Source organism: Sardina pilchardus, chromosome 4, assembly GCF_963854185.1.
Source record: "Sardina pilchardus chromosome 4, fSarPil1.1, whole genome shotgun sequence".
Classification (NCBI taxonomy): Eukaryota; Metazoa; Chordata; class Actinopteri; order Clupeiformes; family Clupeidae; genus Sardina; species Sardina pilchardus.
The window spans coordinates 3536387-3554257 of record NC_084997.1 but is presented as its reverse complement, the minus strand read 5'-3'; the positions used below and the strand labels follow the sequence as shown (position 1 = coordinate 3554257).

The window sequence follows — 17871 nt, the reverse complement described above, 5'->3', positions numbered from 1 at the left end:
TGCAGGGGCAGTGGGAGAAGGCAGGGGGATCGATGCTGGACCATTGACGCTTATCTGTCTCTGCATTTGTATGACTGTGTAGTGCAGTCTCTGGTTGTCCTCCTGGAGCTGCTTAATAGCCTTCAAAATCACAGAAGTGTCCTGTGTTGTTGGTGGGCATTGGGGGCCAGGAGTGCTCTGATACTGTGGTCTGAGAGGCACAGGCTGACTCAGGTTTCTAGGTGTAGCACTGGCATCTACAGACAACTGGGTTGCATGTGCAGAGAGGGCAAAGGGGACCGGCTCAGCTGCCATCTCGGCTCCCTCCGGATAAGACCCCATACCATTGCCTGTATAATCGGCAAACCAAGCTGGTGGTCTTCTCTCACGTCTAGGCCTGGCATCGGCAAGATGGTCGGATTGGTTGTACATCCTGGTTGATCCACAGCAACTACTCTTCCCGGGTTTCGGCACCAATTTGCTATGGAGAGTGGCTGTCACTAGTTAGTAATAATTAGCAGCCGCTGTGGTGCATCGGATTAAAATGCCGGAGATGATGTACACTCAATAGTTGTATTTATTGTAGGTAGGAATGGAGTTGTTGGCACTATTATTATACATATGAAGGTGTGTGGTTCTGGAAAGAAGACAAATACAGGAATACTTACTATACACATTAATTGTAACATCCACATCATAATGCCTAAGGCTAATAGCAATACACATGAGCCTATAGCAACAATCTGATATAAGCTAGCAGCAAATATCCTCCTAAAGTGTGCAGCCTAGTGCACCACATTCTGTGACAAAGTAGCATAATAATTACAGTCCAAGCATGCTGCACAAGAGCATTCCGAGGGAAAAGGCACTATACAAAACGTTTTACTAGCAAACTAGCAATGTATATAGTAACCGCGGACATATAATAAATAATTAAATCACTCGCATTCACATTCATACCGCGACCGTATAACAAACACTTGTCTTCTAATAACACATTTACCACACAACATAACACTAGCGATCTCGGCACAAATATTACAATATACATAACAAACAGATGCAAACATGTTGCAGTACTTACAGGTCTTCGAACGCACACAATGTATCAATACAAAAACGATGTCCAATCCTACACAATACACTCTGTAATGCTATCACTCTAAACAAACTATTCGCGCCACTAAGCACCCTCAGCGCATGCATCCCTAGACTCACACTCTGATTGGTCGAACAAGTGGAGTCAGAAGGGGTGCACGCACTGCGAGCATGACCCAGCGGTGACAGCCAGCTGCGCACGTGAACAGCGTTGTGGCTGAAACAGCAGTCCTTCGCAACACACACACACACACACACACACACATACGTGTATATAAAATGTATACACACACACACACACACACACACACACACACACACACATCATCAAAATACATTTAACAGAAAGCTTTTTTAAAAAGATAGGTTTTCTTTTTTTTTTTTTTTAAGTTTTCAATGTCTGTGGGGACCTCAGGTGGTCAGGGAGGGCGTTCCACAGCCTGGGAGCAGCAGCAGAGAAAGCTCTATCACCCATCCTGTGGAGCTTGGTTCTGGGGATTTGGAGGCTGTTACTGTAATGTTTGTTGACCGCAGGGGGCGTGAGGAGGTCTGGAGGGTGAGGAGTTCCTGTAGGTAGAGGGGAGCATGTCCATATATGCACTGGTGGGTGAGGAGTGAGATCTTATATTCTATTCTGAAATTAACCGGGAGCCAGTGAAGACTTAGAAGAAAAATTATAGGCCCATATCTAAATTGCCCTTTCTATCAAAGATCTTAGAAAAAGTTGTTCTGTCTCAGGTCTCTTCCTATTTAAACACTTCAAATATCCTCGACAAGTTTCAATCTGGTTTTAGACCACTTCATAGTACAGAGTCTGCATTACTTAAGGTCCATAATGATTTAATGCTCTCTGTTGACTCTGGTTCCTGTGCCCTTCTGGTCCTATTAGATCTTAGTGCTGCTTTTGACACTATTGACCACAATATCCTTTTAAAATCGCCTGGATGTTGAAGTCGGTCTGCAAGGCACTGTATTAACTTGGTTCAGATCCTATCTAACTGATAGATCTTTTTCAGTGCATTTAGGTAATGCTTTGTCCTCATCTGCTCCCATTAAGTGTGGTGTCCCCCAGGGTTCTATTTTAGGGCCTCTGTTATTTTCTTTATATATGCTTCCCCTGGGGTCCATTTTTAACCGTCACAATATTCGTTACCACTGCTATGCGGATGATACCCAATTTTATATACCAGTGGCACCTGAAAAATCCTGTTCATTGAGCAACCTTTTTCTTTGTCTCAGTGACATTAAGAATTGGATGGCTAATAATTTTTTACAGCTTAATGAAAATAAAACAGAAGTGATCATTTTTGGACCATCAAACTCTGTCAACACTCTTAGCAAGGCTCTTGGCCCTCTGTCTGTTAACCACCACAGTGTTGTTAAAAACCTAGGTGTTTTCCTAGACTCTGCTTTGACTTTTAACAAGCAAGTCAACAGTGTGGTCAAAGGGAGTTTTTTCCAGCTTCGATTAATAGCCAAACTTAAGTCCTGTCTTTCCTACAGTGATTTAGAAGTCCTTATACATGCCTTCATATCATCTAGACTTGATTACTGCAACTCACTGTATGTAGGTTTAACTAAGTCAACCCTGCACAGACTCCAGATTGTCCAAAATGCTGCAGCAAGATTGCTAACTGGATCTAAGAAACATGACCACATTACACCTGTGTTGGCTAAACTTCACTGGCTCCCTGTTGAACAAAGAATTAATTTTAAAATTCTGCTCTTTGTTTATAAAGCCTTACATGACTTAGCACCTCAATACATCTGTGATCTCTTAATTCCTTACTGTCCTCCTAGACCTCTTCGTTCTTCCTCACAATGTCTTCTTTCTATTCCCTCTGCTTCACTTAAATCCAAAGGTGACAGAGCTTTTTCTGTCTATGCCCCCCAACTCTGGAATAGCCTTCCTGATACTGTCAAATCTTGCCCCACTATTACTAGCTTTAAATCCAACTTAAAGACTTACCTCTTCTCCCTAGCTTTTAACACTCCCTGACCTCTCCACCTCTCCCTCAAATGTTTCCTTTTTGTTTATCTCCACTGTTGTGTTAACTTCTTAACTTTTCTTTAATTTCTTATTTGTTTTTATTTTTAGTTTCTATGTTTCATTAATATTATCACAATGCCCATCCTTTTGCCTACTAATATTGTATTATTATTATTATTATTGTTATTATTATTGATATTTATTTGTTCTATGTAAAGCACTTTGGTGCAATGCTGTTGCTTTTAAATGTGCTATATAAATAAAATTTGACTTGACTTGACTTGACTTTTCAGAATGGGGGTGATATGTTCATGCTTGCGCACCCACATCAGGATCCTGGCAGCACTGTTCTGGATGTATTGAAGTCTCTGGGTGCTCTTGCCAGAGATCCCAATGAGGAGTGCATTGCAATAGTCCAGCCTGGAGGAGACAAAGCAAATCCAGAGGTCAGATCTGAAGTGCCTCCATGTCTGAAATGAAACTTTAGGGGGTGAAGATTACATGGTGAAAATGTCATGCTTTAGTCCTAAAATGCACACTTGTTTTGCTAATCAGCCTAACTACAGTACCTGCTGCTGACTTATACCCTCTGTATAAGAAAATTCTCCAGACAGCAATCATTCATTAAAATTAGAAGTGTCATTAGAATGAATGCCATTTTACTGTAGTTCCTTATCATCTCAGTGTGTATCTACAGTATGATGACAAACAAAAACTGATTCCCCTTCACTAATTCATTTCAACAGACAGTAGATGGCGGTGCAGAACAAGGTGATTTTCTACAACTGCAGTAATAATCACTGCAGGCAGCACTTACAGACTTCCCTCTGCTCTCATGGCCTGTAGCTATCACTACAAATGTAAATCAGTTATTTACAGTTCTGCAGAAACTACTCTCTGCATTATTTCATTGCCATACATTTGTATAGTTAAGGTCAAATGAGAGTGTGTTATTTATTCAATTAATTTAAGTGTAGGTTTTAGGGGACATACTCCAAATTAATGTTTTGACATCACCCAACATAATGAACGCTCTCACTTCGGAAGTGGGAACCATCCCACTTACCAGCCGCATGAACACACTACAGTGATGGTTGAAAGTGTTGGCACCCATGCTAAAGTTTACCAAAAAGAGGAATAGGCTATAAAATCAAAAAGCCTTAAGTACAAATATGATGAAATATCCAACCTTTAAGGGCACCAATTTTCTTTGTGAATGAATTTAAGTATCATAAATAAATAAATGTTCTTCATTAAAATACAGGAGTCATAGGTATTGGCACCCCTATGTTAAATTCACATAGAAGCAGGCAGATTTTTATTTTTAAATGGCAGTTATTTAATGGATCTAGGACACTATGCACTATGATAAAGTTCTCTTGGCCTTTTGAATTAAAATAGCCTATCATCACATACCCTTCACCATACATTACCTAGAGTTTGGCATTTTATTTATTTTTTTATTTTATTTTTTTCATTCAGTTAGCCTTTAAGCTATATTTGATTTGCATTGAGCTCAATGAGCATCAAACAGGCTTAAAAATGATAACAAAAATATGCCGGCTTCTATGGGAATTTAACATTTGACCCCTGTATTTTAAGGAAGAACATTTATTTATTACATTATTCATTCACAAAGAATTGGTGTCCTTAAAGGGTAACTACACCCTAAAATATGTTTTTTGAGCTGTTGATTGATTGGAAAGTATAGTGGTGAACTATACTATTACCAGGGTTAATATTGACAAAAATCGTGTTTCTCGACAAAAGCAACATTTCGTATGATTTTGTATTGGAGATATTGCTCTCCGCGCCTTCTACAGGTTGAAACATGCCATGGCATGTTGGTCCAAAATACTATTGGAATGCTGACGTTGTCCTGCACTTCTCGTCCAACACTACATCACCGGGTCGTTACAAATTAGGAATGAAACGCCCCAACACCTGCTGCCCTGATTAGCCTACCTGTGATGTCTGTAGCACTCATTCCCAGATTGACACGAAATCACCATGGTTGATTGGCTGCAGCAGGGCTGCACTCCCTTCCAAATTTCAGAACGTCCCGCCCATTTTGAAAGCCTTTTTCAGAAATGTGAAGTGGGTGGAGTTATGGGGTGAAGTGACTCTTTAAAGTTTGGATATATTTTTTTTACTTAAGGCATTAAGATCAATTTCCAAAAGATGATTTTATATTTCTCTTTTTAGCCAACTTTACCATGTGTACCAACACTTTTGACCATCATTGTAACGCATGGGTTCCCACCAGTGCAGACCTCAGGCTCCAGGTCAGTTGAGTTAGGACAATTCTAAGGGCCCTGCACTGACCGGGGGCCCCCAAAGAGCACCCTAAATAATAGTACATTTATTTACATACATTGACAGCATCACATGCCATGGGATACAGGAAACAAAAGTCACAGTCTAAACTGGTAGAATGGATTTTTACAGTAGGCATGTGAGGTCAGCTGACTTGGTTTTGTTTGTGTTCCCCTGAATGAAGAAACCATGAGCATGGCTGTGTACACCTTTGTTTACTATAAAGGTATCTCTTGATCCTGTCACAGAGGGAGGTGGAGTACTGGAAGATATGTTATATTACTACATTATGTTACATTAAGACATTCTAATGAGTAAATGGCTATGGAATTTGACTACAGAATGCCAGCAACACAGGATTCATAGTAGTCTGAAAAGTAAAAAAAAAAAAGAAAAGAAAATGGTTTTATTCATGTACTATTTTTTGACTGAATTGTGGTTTGTCATATGACTGATTTCATTTCAGTTCCTCCCCTCAGTGCCAGCTCAGACTTTCAGTCGTGCCTGTTTTCTCTGTGGCCAGTTGTTCCTGTGGTTACAGGACACATACTGTAAGAAGCAGAAGTGCGTTCACTAATGCCAGGATGTGCCTTATTACTTTGGATCATGTATGGGGTACAGATGTCCCAAAAGACTAACGCACAGCCTCTCTAAACCGAATCAGCAGAACCCTCAGTCACCATGGCACAGCAGCTCCTGCCAGTGCCACCCCTGAAGAAGATGGGCTCACCAGCTACTGCAGTGCTTGCCCTCATTGTCCTGTTCCTGTTTCTCGAGCTTTTGTTCAAGTTTGTTTTCTTGTGTCCCTGTGATCCAAACTATGGCAGACATGTTTGTTTCTGCATAATGTACATGCTGCTCCCTGCGTGCATCTTCTTTTACGTCTGCCTCTTGATGGACAACAAGCGCATGGAGACCTGCGGATGGACCAGAGAGGACTTCCCCCGGCCCTCCACCAAGTGTTGCACTGTGTTTCTGAAGGCGTTGTCCATAGGCCTGCTTTGGTTAATAATAGCTTTCATCAATGGAGACTGGTATGTGTGCTTAATGACGCATAGCAATGGTACAGCGGAGGAACAGCTTGCCTGCAAGGATGAGGGAGACATGACAAAATCTGAAAAGGTTGAAGTCACATATTACACCAATGTATCTCGGGTAAGTAGTTAAACTGCTATCAATTATGTATTTACTGCATGCACTTCCCCTTAATTACAATGTGCTAATTCACCATCTAATTCAGTCTGGTCACACACACATAGTATTTTTTAGCAAATATTTAATTAATAGTCGTCAAATAAAGTATTCTCAATAGATGCACCATTTTAAATTCTCTTTTTTTTCTCTTTTAGTCTGTGGGCTTAGGTTTGATTTTAATAGTTCTGCTCCTGTGGGTTGGTGGATCGTGCAGACGCACGTCTTATAGACAACATCTTTTTGACCAGCAACTGGAGGAAGAATCTGAAGACATTTTCCTTCAAATGATAGTTGATGAAGCAAAACAGAAATCAAGAGAAGGGGCAACAAATATCAGATAACATGTTATGATGATGACTGCATTGATGGATAAGTTGTTTCATAAATTGTTCAAGCCTATGCAATATGGAACAGCAAACAAATGATGTAATGTTTTACAAAAAAGGGGGACATTCATCAAATTTAATAATTGAAAACATAATCAGGAAAGCATGGATAACTTGTCTTTACAACAATTTTGCAAATGCTGTTCTCCCATAAACAATACAATCAGTCCTGACTCCTGTGCATCCAGAGTTGCCGAACAGGCTCACAATATAATAACTATAATACAATGTCTAAAGAACTAACCTTGGATATTTAACTCAGCTATGTGGAAAGACCATAGTAGTACAAGACTATTGTGCCATAAGGGCCAAGACTAGTTGGTAATAATTATAGGTAGCATTTGAAACTGAGACATATTCCCACTGCCCTGCTGATCATTTGGAGGGCTCATACAGATTAGATTAGATCACAAATGGTCAAAATGATGACGAATGCCACATACTGTACTGTAAGGCCGTAAGAGTGTTTGATGTGTCCTCCACTTCTCTCTATTAAATACATTCTTTTTCTATTCTATTTTCTACATTGGTTGAGTCATTTGTTATTTAATCATAATAATTATAATAATTTAATAAGATTGTTAATGTTATTATTGAAATTGATAAAGACTTGATAGATGTTTAGGTCATTTAACTTTGTGCCTACTTAATTCTATTATGCATGCTGCTACATGGATATTTGTGTGGCAGTGACAAAAAAAAGTACTGTGAGAAACACACTTCTGTTGGTCTCACCGCTGATAAGGAAGCAACAATCTCAATGGCTACTGAGACAATGGCATGTCTTGTGATCAGTAAGTTGAGCTCAGCTCAGTTTGTCAGTGTAGCGCAAAAAAAAAAAAAAAACAGAAAAAATACCAATTCCCTTGTGATCAGTCATAAGTAGGCGTGTAACTTATTTCAAAATAGCACATCATCTATGTCCATTTTTAATTATTAATATAAGATACAATATGTCAATACTCCCTGATGGCCTTCTTTGTGTCTTCCCACAGCAAGTGAGCTGGCTCTTAAGTAGCTTGCTAGTTCCCCTAATAGGGTCAACTGCAGAGATAACTACAGTAGCAGAGGAAAGTTTAAAGGAGTGACAAATATTCTAAATCCCCAAACTGAATCCTGACCTGCACATTCAGATATTAGACAGTCTTTTGGGTTTTTCTGACTACCAGATTTGACCTGTATCACATGAAATGTACAGTACACATAACTGTCAATACCCAGAAAGTAGGCCCAAAACTGCATATACTCAAACGTATTTGCTTGTTTGTTCACTCTAAGTATTACGCCGTGATAACAGTGGCGTTGCACAATTTATGTGGATTCTGAAAATATGTACAATTATATATTTTATTGTTGACAAAATAAAAGACCAAGCAAGTCATTTGACTTCAAGAGACAAACATGTACATGAATGTGACAAATAAACATAAACGAGCAATAAAACAGAAAGGCAAATCAGGTCGTCAAGTGCTGATCATTTTTACATAAAGGGATGCACAGAATTTACTCTGATATGACCAGCCTCAAATCTTGATACATGACATGACAAAAATGGTAACATAATGGTAAAAAATGACCATTTATCAATGTGAAAAAATTCCACTTAAGGCAAAGGCACATTCACCTATCCCAGCCTCTGTAAGTGAATGAGGTTTACCTTTACTGTCTGAAAGCATTCATCTTCAGCATTTTGCCCAGGCTGTGTAGCAGTTATATCAAACTTGGTCTGTCCAATACAATACAACGGTGACTGCAGAAAGCTACATCTTAAAGTAAAGTGATAAAAAGTTGTCATGCAATAGTTGCTGCAGAGTATACAAATATCTCTATGTTGTCAATGGTGTTGAATGAGTGATTTCCCTTCATTGGTTGTGATATTCTATGGAAATAAAATAACAATGACACTCAAGCCTAGCATCCAATCAAGTTTTTCAAACTAGCAGCATTTCTCAACTGTTCAAGTAACTACCATGATAACTACCCTTGTTGGCACAGTTAAGGTCATACATACTGTTGCAGTATACTAGTTTTGACCATAAAATGAATACCTAAAAAGATTCAGTACAATATCATGTTTCACTGGCAGCATAGACTTCTTTCTGGCTAGACAACCAAAGACAAGACAGATTGATTGATAAGAATGATTTGTGTTGATGTCTAAGGCATGAAGGCTAGGATTCATTTATTGTGCTCACACCTCTTGCATTTGTATAGGTTGCTGAACGCTTTCAAGTTTATCCAATTAGGCCTGAACCCTGGCACAATAGCTGGTTCACCATCTTGGTAGCGCCTAGACACCGAAGATGACCCTGAGGTCGGCCAGGGAGAGCTTGGTGAAGGTGGACCCAGTCCCCGTCAGCACCTTCTGGGCCAGCTCCTTCTTCTTCTCCTGGAGGGAGGAGATCTTGTCCTCCACTGTGCCCTCACAGATGAACCTGTGAGAGGAGGGGGCAGGATCAACAAAGCTGAGCGCAACAGCACAGCCAGACTCGACTCAACACTATTGGACCCAGCACAGCACGGCACAACTCAACACAACACAACACCTTCACAACACATCCTAGTGGAAGTTACAGAGTAAAGTGTACAGCTTAACTTTACAACTCTACTTATTTCACATTTGCACACTGAGCATGTTGGTTTCGACTGAAAGATAATAGATATCATGTAATATTGGTCTACACATATTCTACATATCCTCCATGTGAGACATTTAGAGTATTCTCACTTGTGAATGGTGACGTCACGCCGTTGGCCCACCCTGTAAATGCGATCACAGGCCTGATCCTCTAAGGCAGGGTTCCTGTAAAGCCACACACACACACACACACACACACACACACACACACACACACACACACACACACACACACACACACACACACACACACACACACACACACACACACACACACACACACACACACACACACACACACACACACACACACACACACACACACACACACACACACACACACACACACACACACACACACACACACACACACACACACACACACACAAATACGATTAAAGTATAATCTAAGATGTATATCAAGTCAGTAAATGAGAAGCAAGAAAAGGTTAATCATGTGCTGTGCAGATCAGTGAAGTGTAGCCTATGTGTAGTGCAAAAAGGCAAAAAGTAGCATGATGGTGCTGCCACCAGCACGGAGGCCAGAGCAGAACAGAACAGATCAGAGCCCGAGCAAAGCGTCCAAGATGTTTTTGAACAATCCCGCCAATCAGCTGTTGTCTAGAGACTGCCCAAACGTACACTGTCAAAGGTGGAGTGAGCACACCAAGCACGGCAAAGCCGGGCGTAGCAAATGAAATACATACTGTGTACATGTATATTTGTATTATAATGTTAAACACATCATGCTTTCATAGGAAACACTGGTGCTTTCCATTTCTCCAAACCTAGAACAAGTTTTATGGTATTTTAATAAATAGTATCCATTTAAAGCTTGTTATGGTGATCGGTAAGGGATGATGACATGGAGACTGCTCACCAGTGCATATCGATGAGAAAGAGATGATTCCCACCAACCAGGTTAAGGCCTACCCCACCAGCACATAGGGACACCAGCATCACCTGATAGAGACAGTGTATACACACACACACACACACACACACACACACACACACACACATTTGATTTCTTTATTTGAATCCGCCAATCAAATTTCTTTACAGAAAGGATTCAAATATTCTCAGAGAAAATACAGCTTTGACATTCAAGGGTACATAAAGCATCGCCTACGCCACACAGCAAGACTGCCTATCACAGCTGATATGGAACAGAATTTTGCCAGTTGTTTAGACTTTCACTTTGATAGCCCTGCCAGTCTTAGTCCACTGATTGTCGTTTTGTGGACATGTCCCAGGCTGCCAAATATCAACACCACAAACTTACATGTATAGCCTAGGTCACTGATCTTTGCAAGGAGGGGTTGGTATATAGTCATTTTTTCAACACACACACACACACACACACACACACACACACACACACACACACACACACACACACATACACACTTTAAAGCGCCTGAATGCAAAGTGTGTGTTCTTGTGTTTTCCAAGAGGGTATTTATGGATCACTGAATACATTACTATGTGTGTGTGTGTGTGCGTATGTAATGGATGCCAGCTAGCTTAGCTGTGTGTGTGGAACGTTAGTAAACCTCACTCCCTGACGTCTCAAGAGCCTGGGCTTTTAGCTGGATTGTTAACGTGCTCGATTCCTGATCAGAGGTGCTGCTGTTTCGTGGGTTCGAGTCTGGGCATGTGCAGGGCTGGACCGCGGTGGTTCAACACAACGCAAGTTACGTGTGTGTGTGTGTGTATTCCTAGTCTGAAACAGCAGTGTGTGGACACACCTGTGGTCCTTTGGGGTTGCAGTTGAACTCCTCCACCAGGTCCATGCGGTGTTTAATGTTGACGGTTCCGTCGATCACACCAAACGTCAGCCCCATCCTCTTCAGGTGCACAGCCACGATGCGCAGCATGCTGGTCCACTGGGACACTATCACACTAACATACACAACACCACGCAATGACCATCACACACACAAATGAGCTCAGAGAAAATTGTATCCAGTGCAAATCCAGTGCTGAATCCAGCTTCAGAAAGTAAAAGTCCTACCACATATCTGTGCCACCCATTCACAACCCAGCTGATTCTAATTAGCACAACTCTTCAGCCAGGTAGAGTAGCTAACTAGTGAGATCGCCTGTGTTACTTCTACTTTCTGAAACTGGACTTTTCCACCTCTAAAATCTACTTCTATAAATATAGCAAATACAAACAAGTCCGCACCTCTTCTGGTCTTTACTCCTGATCTCCTTGAGCTCAGTGAGGACAGCAGAGAGCTGAGTGAGAGAAGCAGGAAGCACAAAATAAAATACAAGATGTTGAGAAAACATTGCAATCAATGCATACAGGCACAGGCAGTGATGGGCTGTGTTAGACTACAGCTTTTTCAAACAATGGGTGTTCAATACAGCATTCTCCAAGTGGATGAACAAAGCTTAACGGTTGCAAACTTCCATCCTGTGCAAGGGGAAATTATGATATTTAAAGTAGCGTTACTGAACCAACAATCTGACATGATCAGAGACTTGGAAAAAGGCATAAACCAAGGCCAAGGCCTTGCAAACTTATGAATCCGATTCACACTTCCTACATTACCCCTGATGGGGAGCTTACGCAAGGTTGGATAGGGGAACATGACATGGTAATGGAGAGCCTACACAAGGTTGGACAGGGTTGTATTGCCATGGGAACATGACGAGATAAGTTCAGGGGGTCACCTTGGTGCTCCCGCGGGTGTCCTCGAAGAGCTCGGAGCGGAATCGGGAGCCGTTGAGGCAGACGGTGTCCTTGAGGTCAGCGCTGGGGTCAGACGGCTCACCAAGGGACAGGGCGTTCAGCTGCTCCTCCAGGGACAGGGTGACGCCGTCGCCCTGCAGCTCTGATTGGTCCAGAGTCTGTGAGAGGAGGGGCACCCAGACAGAGAGAGAGAGTGTGTGTGTGTGTGTGTGTATACACATTGTGCATAGGTTTGATTTAAGGCCGGCACGATTTAATGTTAGCACAATGTGTTAGAACATAATGTACATCAGGGTGGGAATTATACCGCGGCCATGGCCGCTGTTGCCCTACACTTTGGCCTTCATGCCCTGTGAAAAAAAACCCATCGTACGGCCACAGTGGCCTTCATGCCCCCGACTTAGGGTTGCCAATCATTCAGTATAATACGGAATTGTCCCGTATTTGACACATAAAAGTCTTGTTCCGTATTGAACTGATACGGAACGCTCTTTGCTCTTTGAGTGAAATTAGGTCCGGTGCTTCACCTGATAATTTGCTGCGTAATTGATCAAGCAACCGCGGACCGACAGAAAAAGAAAGGGTACTTTGGGGTGAACTGTAACCATTTTCTGAGGCTGTTGAATGGTGCACAGCTGGCCTGTTGATTTGAATGGTGAATGGTGAACAAGTGGCCTGTTGATTTGGTGCGTTTTAAACGGCCTCAAAAATGGTTACAGTTAACCCCAAAGTACCAAAGAAAGCAAACGTTTCTGCAATCAGGAGGAAATTCTAGCTAATTCGATGTGATTAATCATAGAGCCATACAATTAAGTGGTGGTATGAGCTTTCATTAAATGCATGCGTGTGCGCGTTTGCGTGACAGAAACTGAAACTACACGATAATGTTAGTGCCAAAGCTCTGCTTCAACCTGTCGGAAGGCTATTTAATTATTTAACAATATTTAATAGAGCAACGTGGATTCTCGCAACTTCCATACAAACAGAGCAAACATTGTTTAGCATTGCGTATTGTTTACCAGTTGTCAAATAAATAAATAAATTTATAAAACATGGTCAGAAGATTGTAGCCCTAGTCTTTCATTTAAAGATCTCCAGATTTACGCCTATCTGCACGGCCGTTTACCATAGACAAAAGTTGGTATTGTGTTTCCTTACATTCATGCATTCAAATGAAATTTCATTATAAACCATATCATTTTATTTCTCCATTTGCCTACCAGATTGTAGCCGTTTTCAGACAGCGGTGTATTTTCGCAATGTTCACGGACTTTACATTCAGGAAATGGCCCATGCTTCATGTCTGAATGTACGCCATTGCCAGAAATGTGGCAGGTAATTATCGCAGAATGTGATAACGGTTGATCCGTTTGGGAAACATCCCAAAACAATAGCACCCATATTTGCTGTTGTTTTCAGAAGTATCTCTCATGCAAACATGTAATTTTATATCTTACAAGTCAAGTCAAGTCACTTTATTTATATAGCACATTTAAAACAACAGCCGTTGACCCAAAGTGCTTCACAGGTAGAGTTGTCTTACAAAAAATTAACAAAAGGAGAATATACATAATAAGTGTCGAAACTGACAATAAGGCACAAGCCCCTAAAATGACAAAATTCCCACCTTGGTGTACATGTGTGTTAGTTAGTAGTTAGTATGGTTAGTGTGATCACAACAGAAACAAAGTCACATGTCGGGTGGGTGAATGTGTGTGTGTGTGTGTGTGTGTGTGTGTGTGTGTGTGTGTGTGTGTGTGTTGGGTGTGTGTACCTTCTTGAGCAGGGACAGGTGGCAGCAGCACTGTCTGAGTCTGAGCAGCAGTGAGAGGATGTGGACGGTGCTGGAGGCCTGGGGCTGCTGCTGCTGCTGCTGGGACGAGAGCACCCCCTGCTGGGACATGCCAAACTCATTCGCCACTGCAACACACACACACACACACACACACATAAACAGTGTGACGGGGCAGGAATAAACCATTGCATACTGAAATACAATCCATCAGTGCAGTCTGGAACGTGCAACAGTGGCCTTAAACAGGTGAGCAGAAGCACAGAGGCAGCATTCTAAAGACCTTTGTCAAAGGGGTTGCTGCCATCTCCCTTGTGGCCCTCTTTTCCTTCATGTCTCCTCAGGTAGGACTGAAGAGTGGACCTGGAAACACACACACACACACGAAAAAACACACTTTTAAATTTGTTATAGAGGCAAAATGCTTCAATTTTCAGACTGAATTTGAGTTGGCATGATAATGTTCACCAAGCATGTAGCAAACATGCTTGATTATCAGCATAATCCTCAAAATCAATACCAGCTTATTACACCTCGCTTCTGCTAACCGGATCCAAGCGAGCGACTCTCAATGTTGTCTGTCTTCACTGAGTCCGTTAAATATGCCCTTCTATTGAGTCACGGGCTTCCATATCTCATTCAAAATAGCAGAGCAAAGCGAGCGAAAATAGAAACCGGGCGTCTGACAAAAGTTCTCTCAAAAACGGCGAGCTGCTCGCTTCGCTTCAGTCAGGACACTCCAATTGAAAACAATGTAACGAAACGTATTTTATCGCTAATGTATTGCGTCCGGTTAGGACAAGGTGTTATACTACACTTAAAATGTTCCCTCTGTTGGTGAGTCAGTTGTGAGAAATGAGCAGGGGTCAGGGAGAGTGAGATGACGCACTTGGACCGGGCGAACACCACGTCGTAAACAGACTGCTCATCCTCAGACAGCTTCACACGGTGCACCTCACAGCTGCGGTCAGGCAGATCCACCTGGACAGAGCAGAGACACAGGAATCAGCTCAAGAAACTCAGACAAATAAACCTCCTCATAAGAATATATATGCAAGTGTGTGCGTGTGTGTGTGTGTTGCTCTACTGAACTAAATTGAAAAGTCTTTAATGTCCCCAATAGTCCATGGGCCAGGACCCTAAAAATCACATATTGGTATCACCTGAGGTGGCAAAATCTATCAATGATTTTTGTAATCCTCCATGCCTGAGGGACATTATTTGGTATAATAACCCTCTCTAAGTGGTAGCTTAGTTGTATTTTTCCTAGCTTTTATACATGCACACAGTAAATTATACAATACAAGCCTATGTACAGATGTGGGTGCCTCAAAGTCTGGAGGAAGGTGGGACATGTCTTAATCCATGTTATATCACATGTAGATGTCATAGGCTTTTAGAAAATATATAGTTTAGATGGATTATATAGCTTTTCATGAATCACATAGGCTAAAATGTATCCGTCATACACTTTTTCACCTACATAATATAGGATTAGATAGAGGCAAAGGACTGAAAGTGGGTGGGTCAAATCCCAACTCTTGCTATCACATCTAGAGAGTATGGGCTTTTAGAAAATGTATGGGTTAGATAGTTGAATATACTTTACACAGCTATTTTAGACCCATAACCAATAGCTGTCCATTGAAAATCAATGCATTTCAATGTAATGCAAAATACATTACAGCAAGGGTATAGTGATATGGAGGAAGCTGGGAGATATCTCAATACACATTTTTATCACATCTAGAGTATATAGACATCTCAGAAAAATATATGTTAGGGTAATTAACCTGTTTTCTTTAATGATACCAGAACTATAATGATCGTATATGCCATGATATTTCAATTCGAAAGAGAGTGCATGTAGGTCCTACATTAGTATTGGGCCTAAATTCTGCTTTTTCAATTTGTCTGGAAGAAGATTTCTTTTCTGAACATTCTACAGTAGAAATGTAAACCGCCAACTTTAGAATTGTTAGAGTGTGTTGGTGTTTGCTGGGTCAGTGTGTGGAAGCAGTACAGTTAGGCTACAGAACAACAATGGCTGTTGTAGCGTCAAAAACAGATTACACCTTTTTACCTTTATACTTTGTTGTACAAATAGGGCATAAGGTGAGTCCTGTTTATTTTTTTATTTGCGCTATGACTCAGATGTGTGAGAAAGAGTAAGGATATGACCAATGACTAGGCTACTTGTGAAAGACTAATAACCCAACCGGCCCAAGTAAGGTACTAAGATCATTATCAAGTAATGATGTCTGCTGTAAACCGTACTCAATAGATGTAGCCAGTTTAAGCTGTAGACTTCCAATTTGTGCATGAACAATAGAAAGGACAAAAATAATATTCAAAGATGTAGCCTATGTATGAGAGAGCAGTTTCAGTTATACAGTACTACTACTACTACTACTACTATTACTACTAATAATAATAACTTGGATTTATATAGCGCCTTTCATGGTACCCAAGGTTGCTTAAAAATTTGGGAGAGGGATTAAGGGTCAAAGGACTTAATAAATGTAAATAAATGTTTTCAGGTGCTTTTTGAATATGGGCAGGGACGGGGCAGAACAGACATGGAGTGGTAGAGTATTCCAGAGTGTGCGAGCATTGACAGAGAAAGCCCTGTCCCCAAAAGTCCGCAACCTGGTGCGGGGGGTGGCCAGCAGGTCCTTGTTAGAGGACCACAGGGAACGTGACTGAGTGTAGGGGATGGGGTGCAGGAGATCTGTGAGGTGAGAGTCCATGGAGAGATTTATATGTGAGCAGGAGGATCTTGTAAGCAGTGTGTGACTTGACTGGCAACCAATGGAGCTGTTGGAGGATGGGAGTGATATGCTGCCAGGGCTTTGTGTGGGTTAGAACCCTGGCAGCTGAGTTCTGGACATACTGGTGTCTGCTAAGTAGTCCAGGCGGGAGGTGATGAAGGCATGGATGAGTGTCTCTGTTACTGAATGTGTGAGCGAAAGCCGGAGTGAGATGCTTCTGAGGTGGTAGAAGAACTTGGTGACATTGTTCATGTGGGACCCAAAGGAGAGAGTGGAGTAGGATAACACCCAGGTTGTGCTCCTCGGTAGATGGGGAAGTGTAGCAGCCATCCACGACCATGGCCAGGTCTCCAATTTTTCTGAGCAGTGGTGCAGGGGCCACCACCATAACCTCTGTCTTATTACTGTTGAGTTTGAGTAGGTTTGTGGTCATCCATGATTTGAGTTCCCGCAGGCAGTTGACAAGTTGTGTGGGTGGGAGATGGGAGGAGGGGTTTGTGCTGATATAAAGTTGAGTGTCATCGGCATAGGAGTGGAAGATGAGTCCATGTTTACGGATAATATGACCTAGGGGTAACATGTAAATGGTGAACAGCAGAGGACCAAGCACAGAGCCCTGGGGTATGCCATGGTTGATGATGGCCATTTAGTAGGAGCCATTGAGAGTGATTAATTGTGTCCGGCCGGTGAACCAGGGCAGTGTTGTGCCACTAAGGCTGATGAGCTCAGAAAAGCAATGGAGAAGGATGGGAAACTGTGTCAAAAGCTGCAGAAAAGTCAAGGAGGATGAGGATGGTGTCAGCAGCATCAGTAATGGTGGATCCTGAAATCAGATTGGAGAGGTTCAAAGAGCTCATGGTGGGACAAGTGATGTTGAAGCTGGGCAACTACTGCTCTTTCCAGGATACTGATGAAAGGGAGGTTGGAGATTGGATGATAGTTGTTGGGGTCATCAGGGTCTGAGCTGGCATCTTGAGAGTGGGGATGCCTGCTGCCATTTTGA

General features: G+C 41.8%; 2 protein-coding genes across 3 annotated transcripts in view; one reads left to right on the top strand and one right to left on the bottom strand.

Annotated features, from left to right (window-relative positions):
- The first annotated feature begins 5941 nt into the window (after positions 1 to 5941).
- LOC134077725 (uncharacterized) lies at positions 5942 to 7461 on the top strand. Its single transcript, XM_062533363.1, has 2 exons — positions 5942 to 6538; positions 6733 to 7461. The coding sequence occupies exons 1-2, from the start codon at positions 6065 to 6067 to the stop codon at positions 6916 to 6918; spliced, it is 660 nt and encodes a 219-aa protein (XP_062389347.1). The 5' UTR covers positions 5942 to 6064; the 3' UTR covers positions 6919 to 7461.
- An 835-nt stretch (positions 7462 to 8296) lies between these two features.
- The window catches only part of ttf2 (transcription termination factor, RNA polymerase II), a 35238-nt gene continuing 25663 nt past the window's right edge, over positions 8297 to 17871 (bottom strand). For both annotated transcript variants that reach the window (XM_062533762.1, XM_062533763.1), the window contains 9 exons: positions 14987 to 15078; positions 14381 to 14460; positions 14080 to 14225; positions 12287 to 12463; positions 11793 to 11845; positions 11353 to 11506; positions 10482 to 10564; positions 9692 to 9766; positions 8297 to 9398 (listed from right to left, as the gene is read on the bottom strand). In XM_062533762.1, the coding sequence (XP_062389746.1) occupies positions 9254 to 9398; positions 9692 to 9766; positions 10482 to 10564; positions 11353 to 11506; positions 11793 to 11845; positions 12287 to 12463; positions 14080 to 14225; positions 14381 to 14460; positions 14987 to 15078 (1005 nt within the window). In that variant the 3' untranslated portion in view covers positions 8297 to 9253. The remainder of the gene's footprint in view (positions 9399 to 9691; positions 9767 to 10481; positions 10565 to 11352; positions 11507 to 11792; positions 11846 to 12286; positions 12464 to 14079; positions 14226 to 14380; positions 14461 to 14986; positions 15079 to 17871) is intronic.

What these genes read in the sequence shown, in the direction of transcription:
- LOC134077725 (XM_062533363.1), top strand. Translation starts at nt 6,065, where the DNA reads ATGGCACAGCAGCTCCTGCCAGTGCCACCCCTGAAGAAGATGGGCTCA. An exon ending in ATTACACCAATGTATCTCGG is followed by an intron (nt 6,539 to 6,732) that starts GTAAGTAGTTAA and finishes TTTCTCTTTTAG; the next exon opens with TCTGTGGGCTTAGGTTTGAT.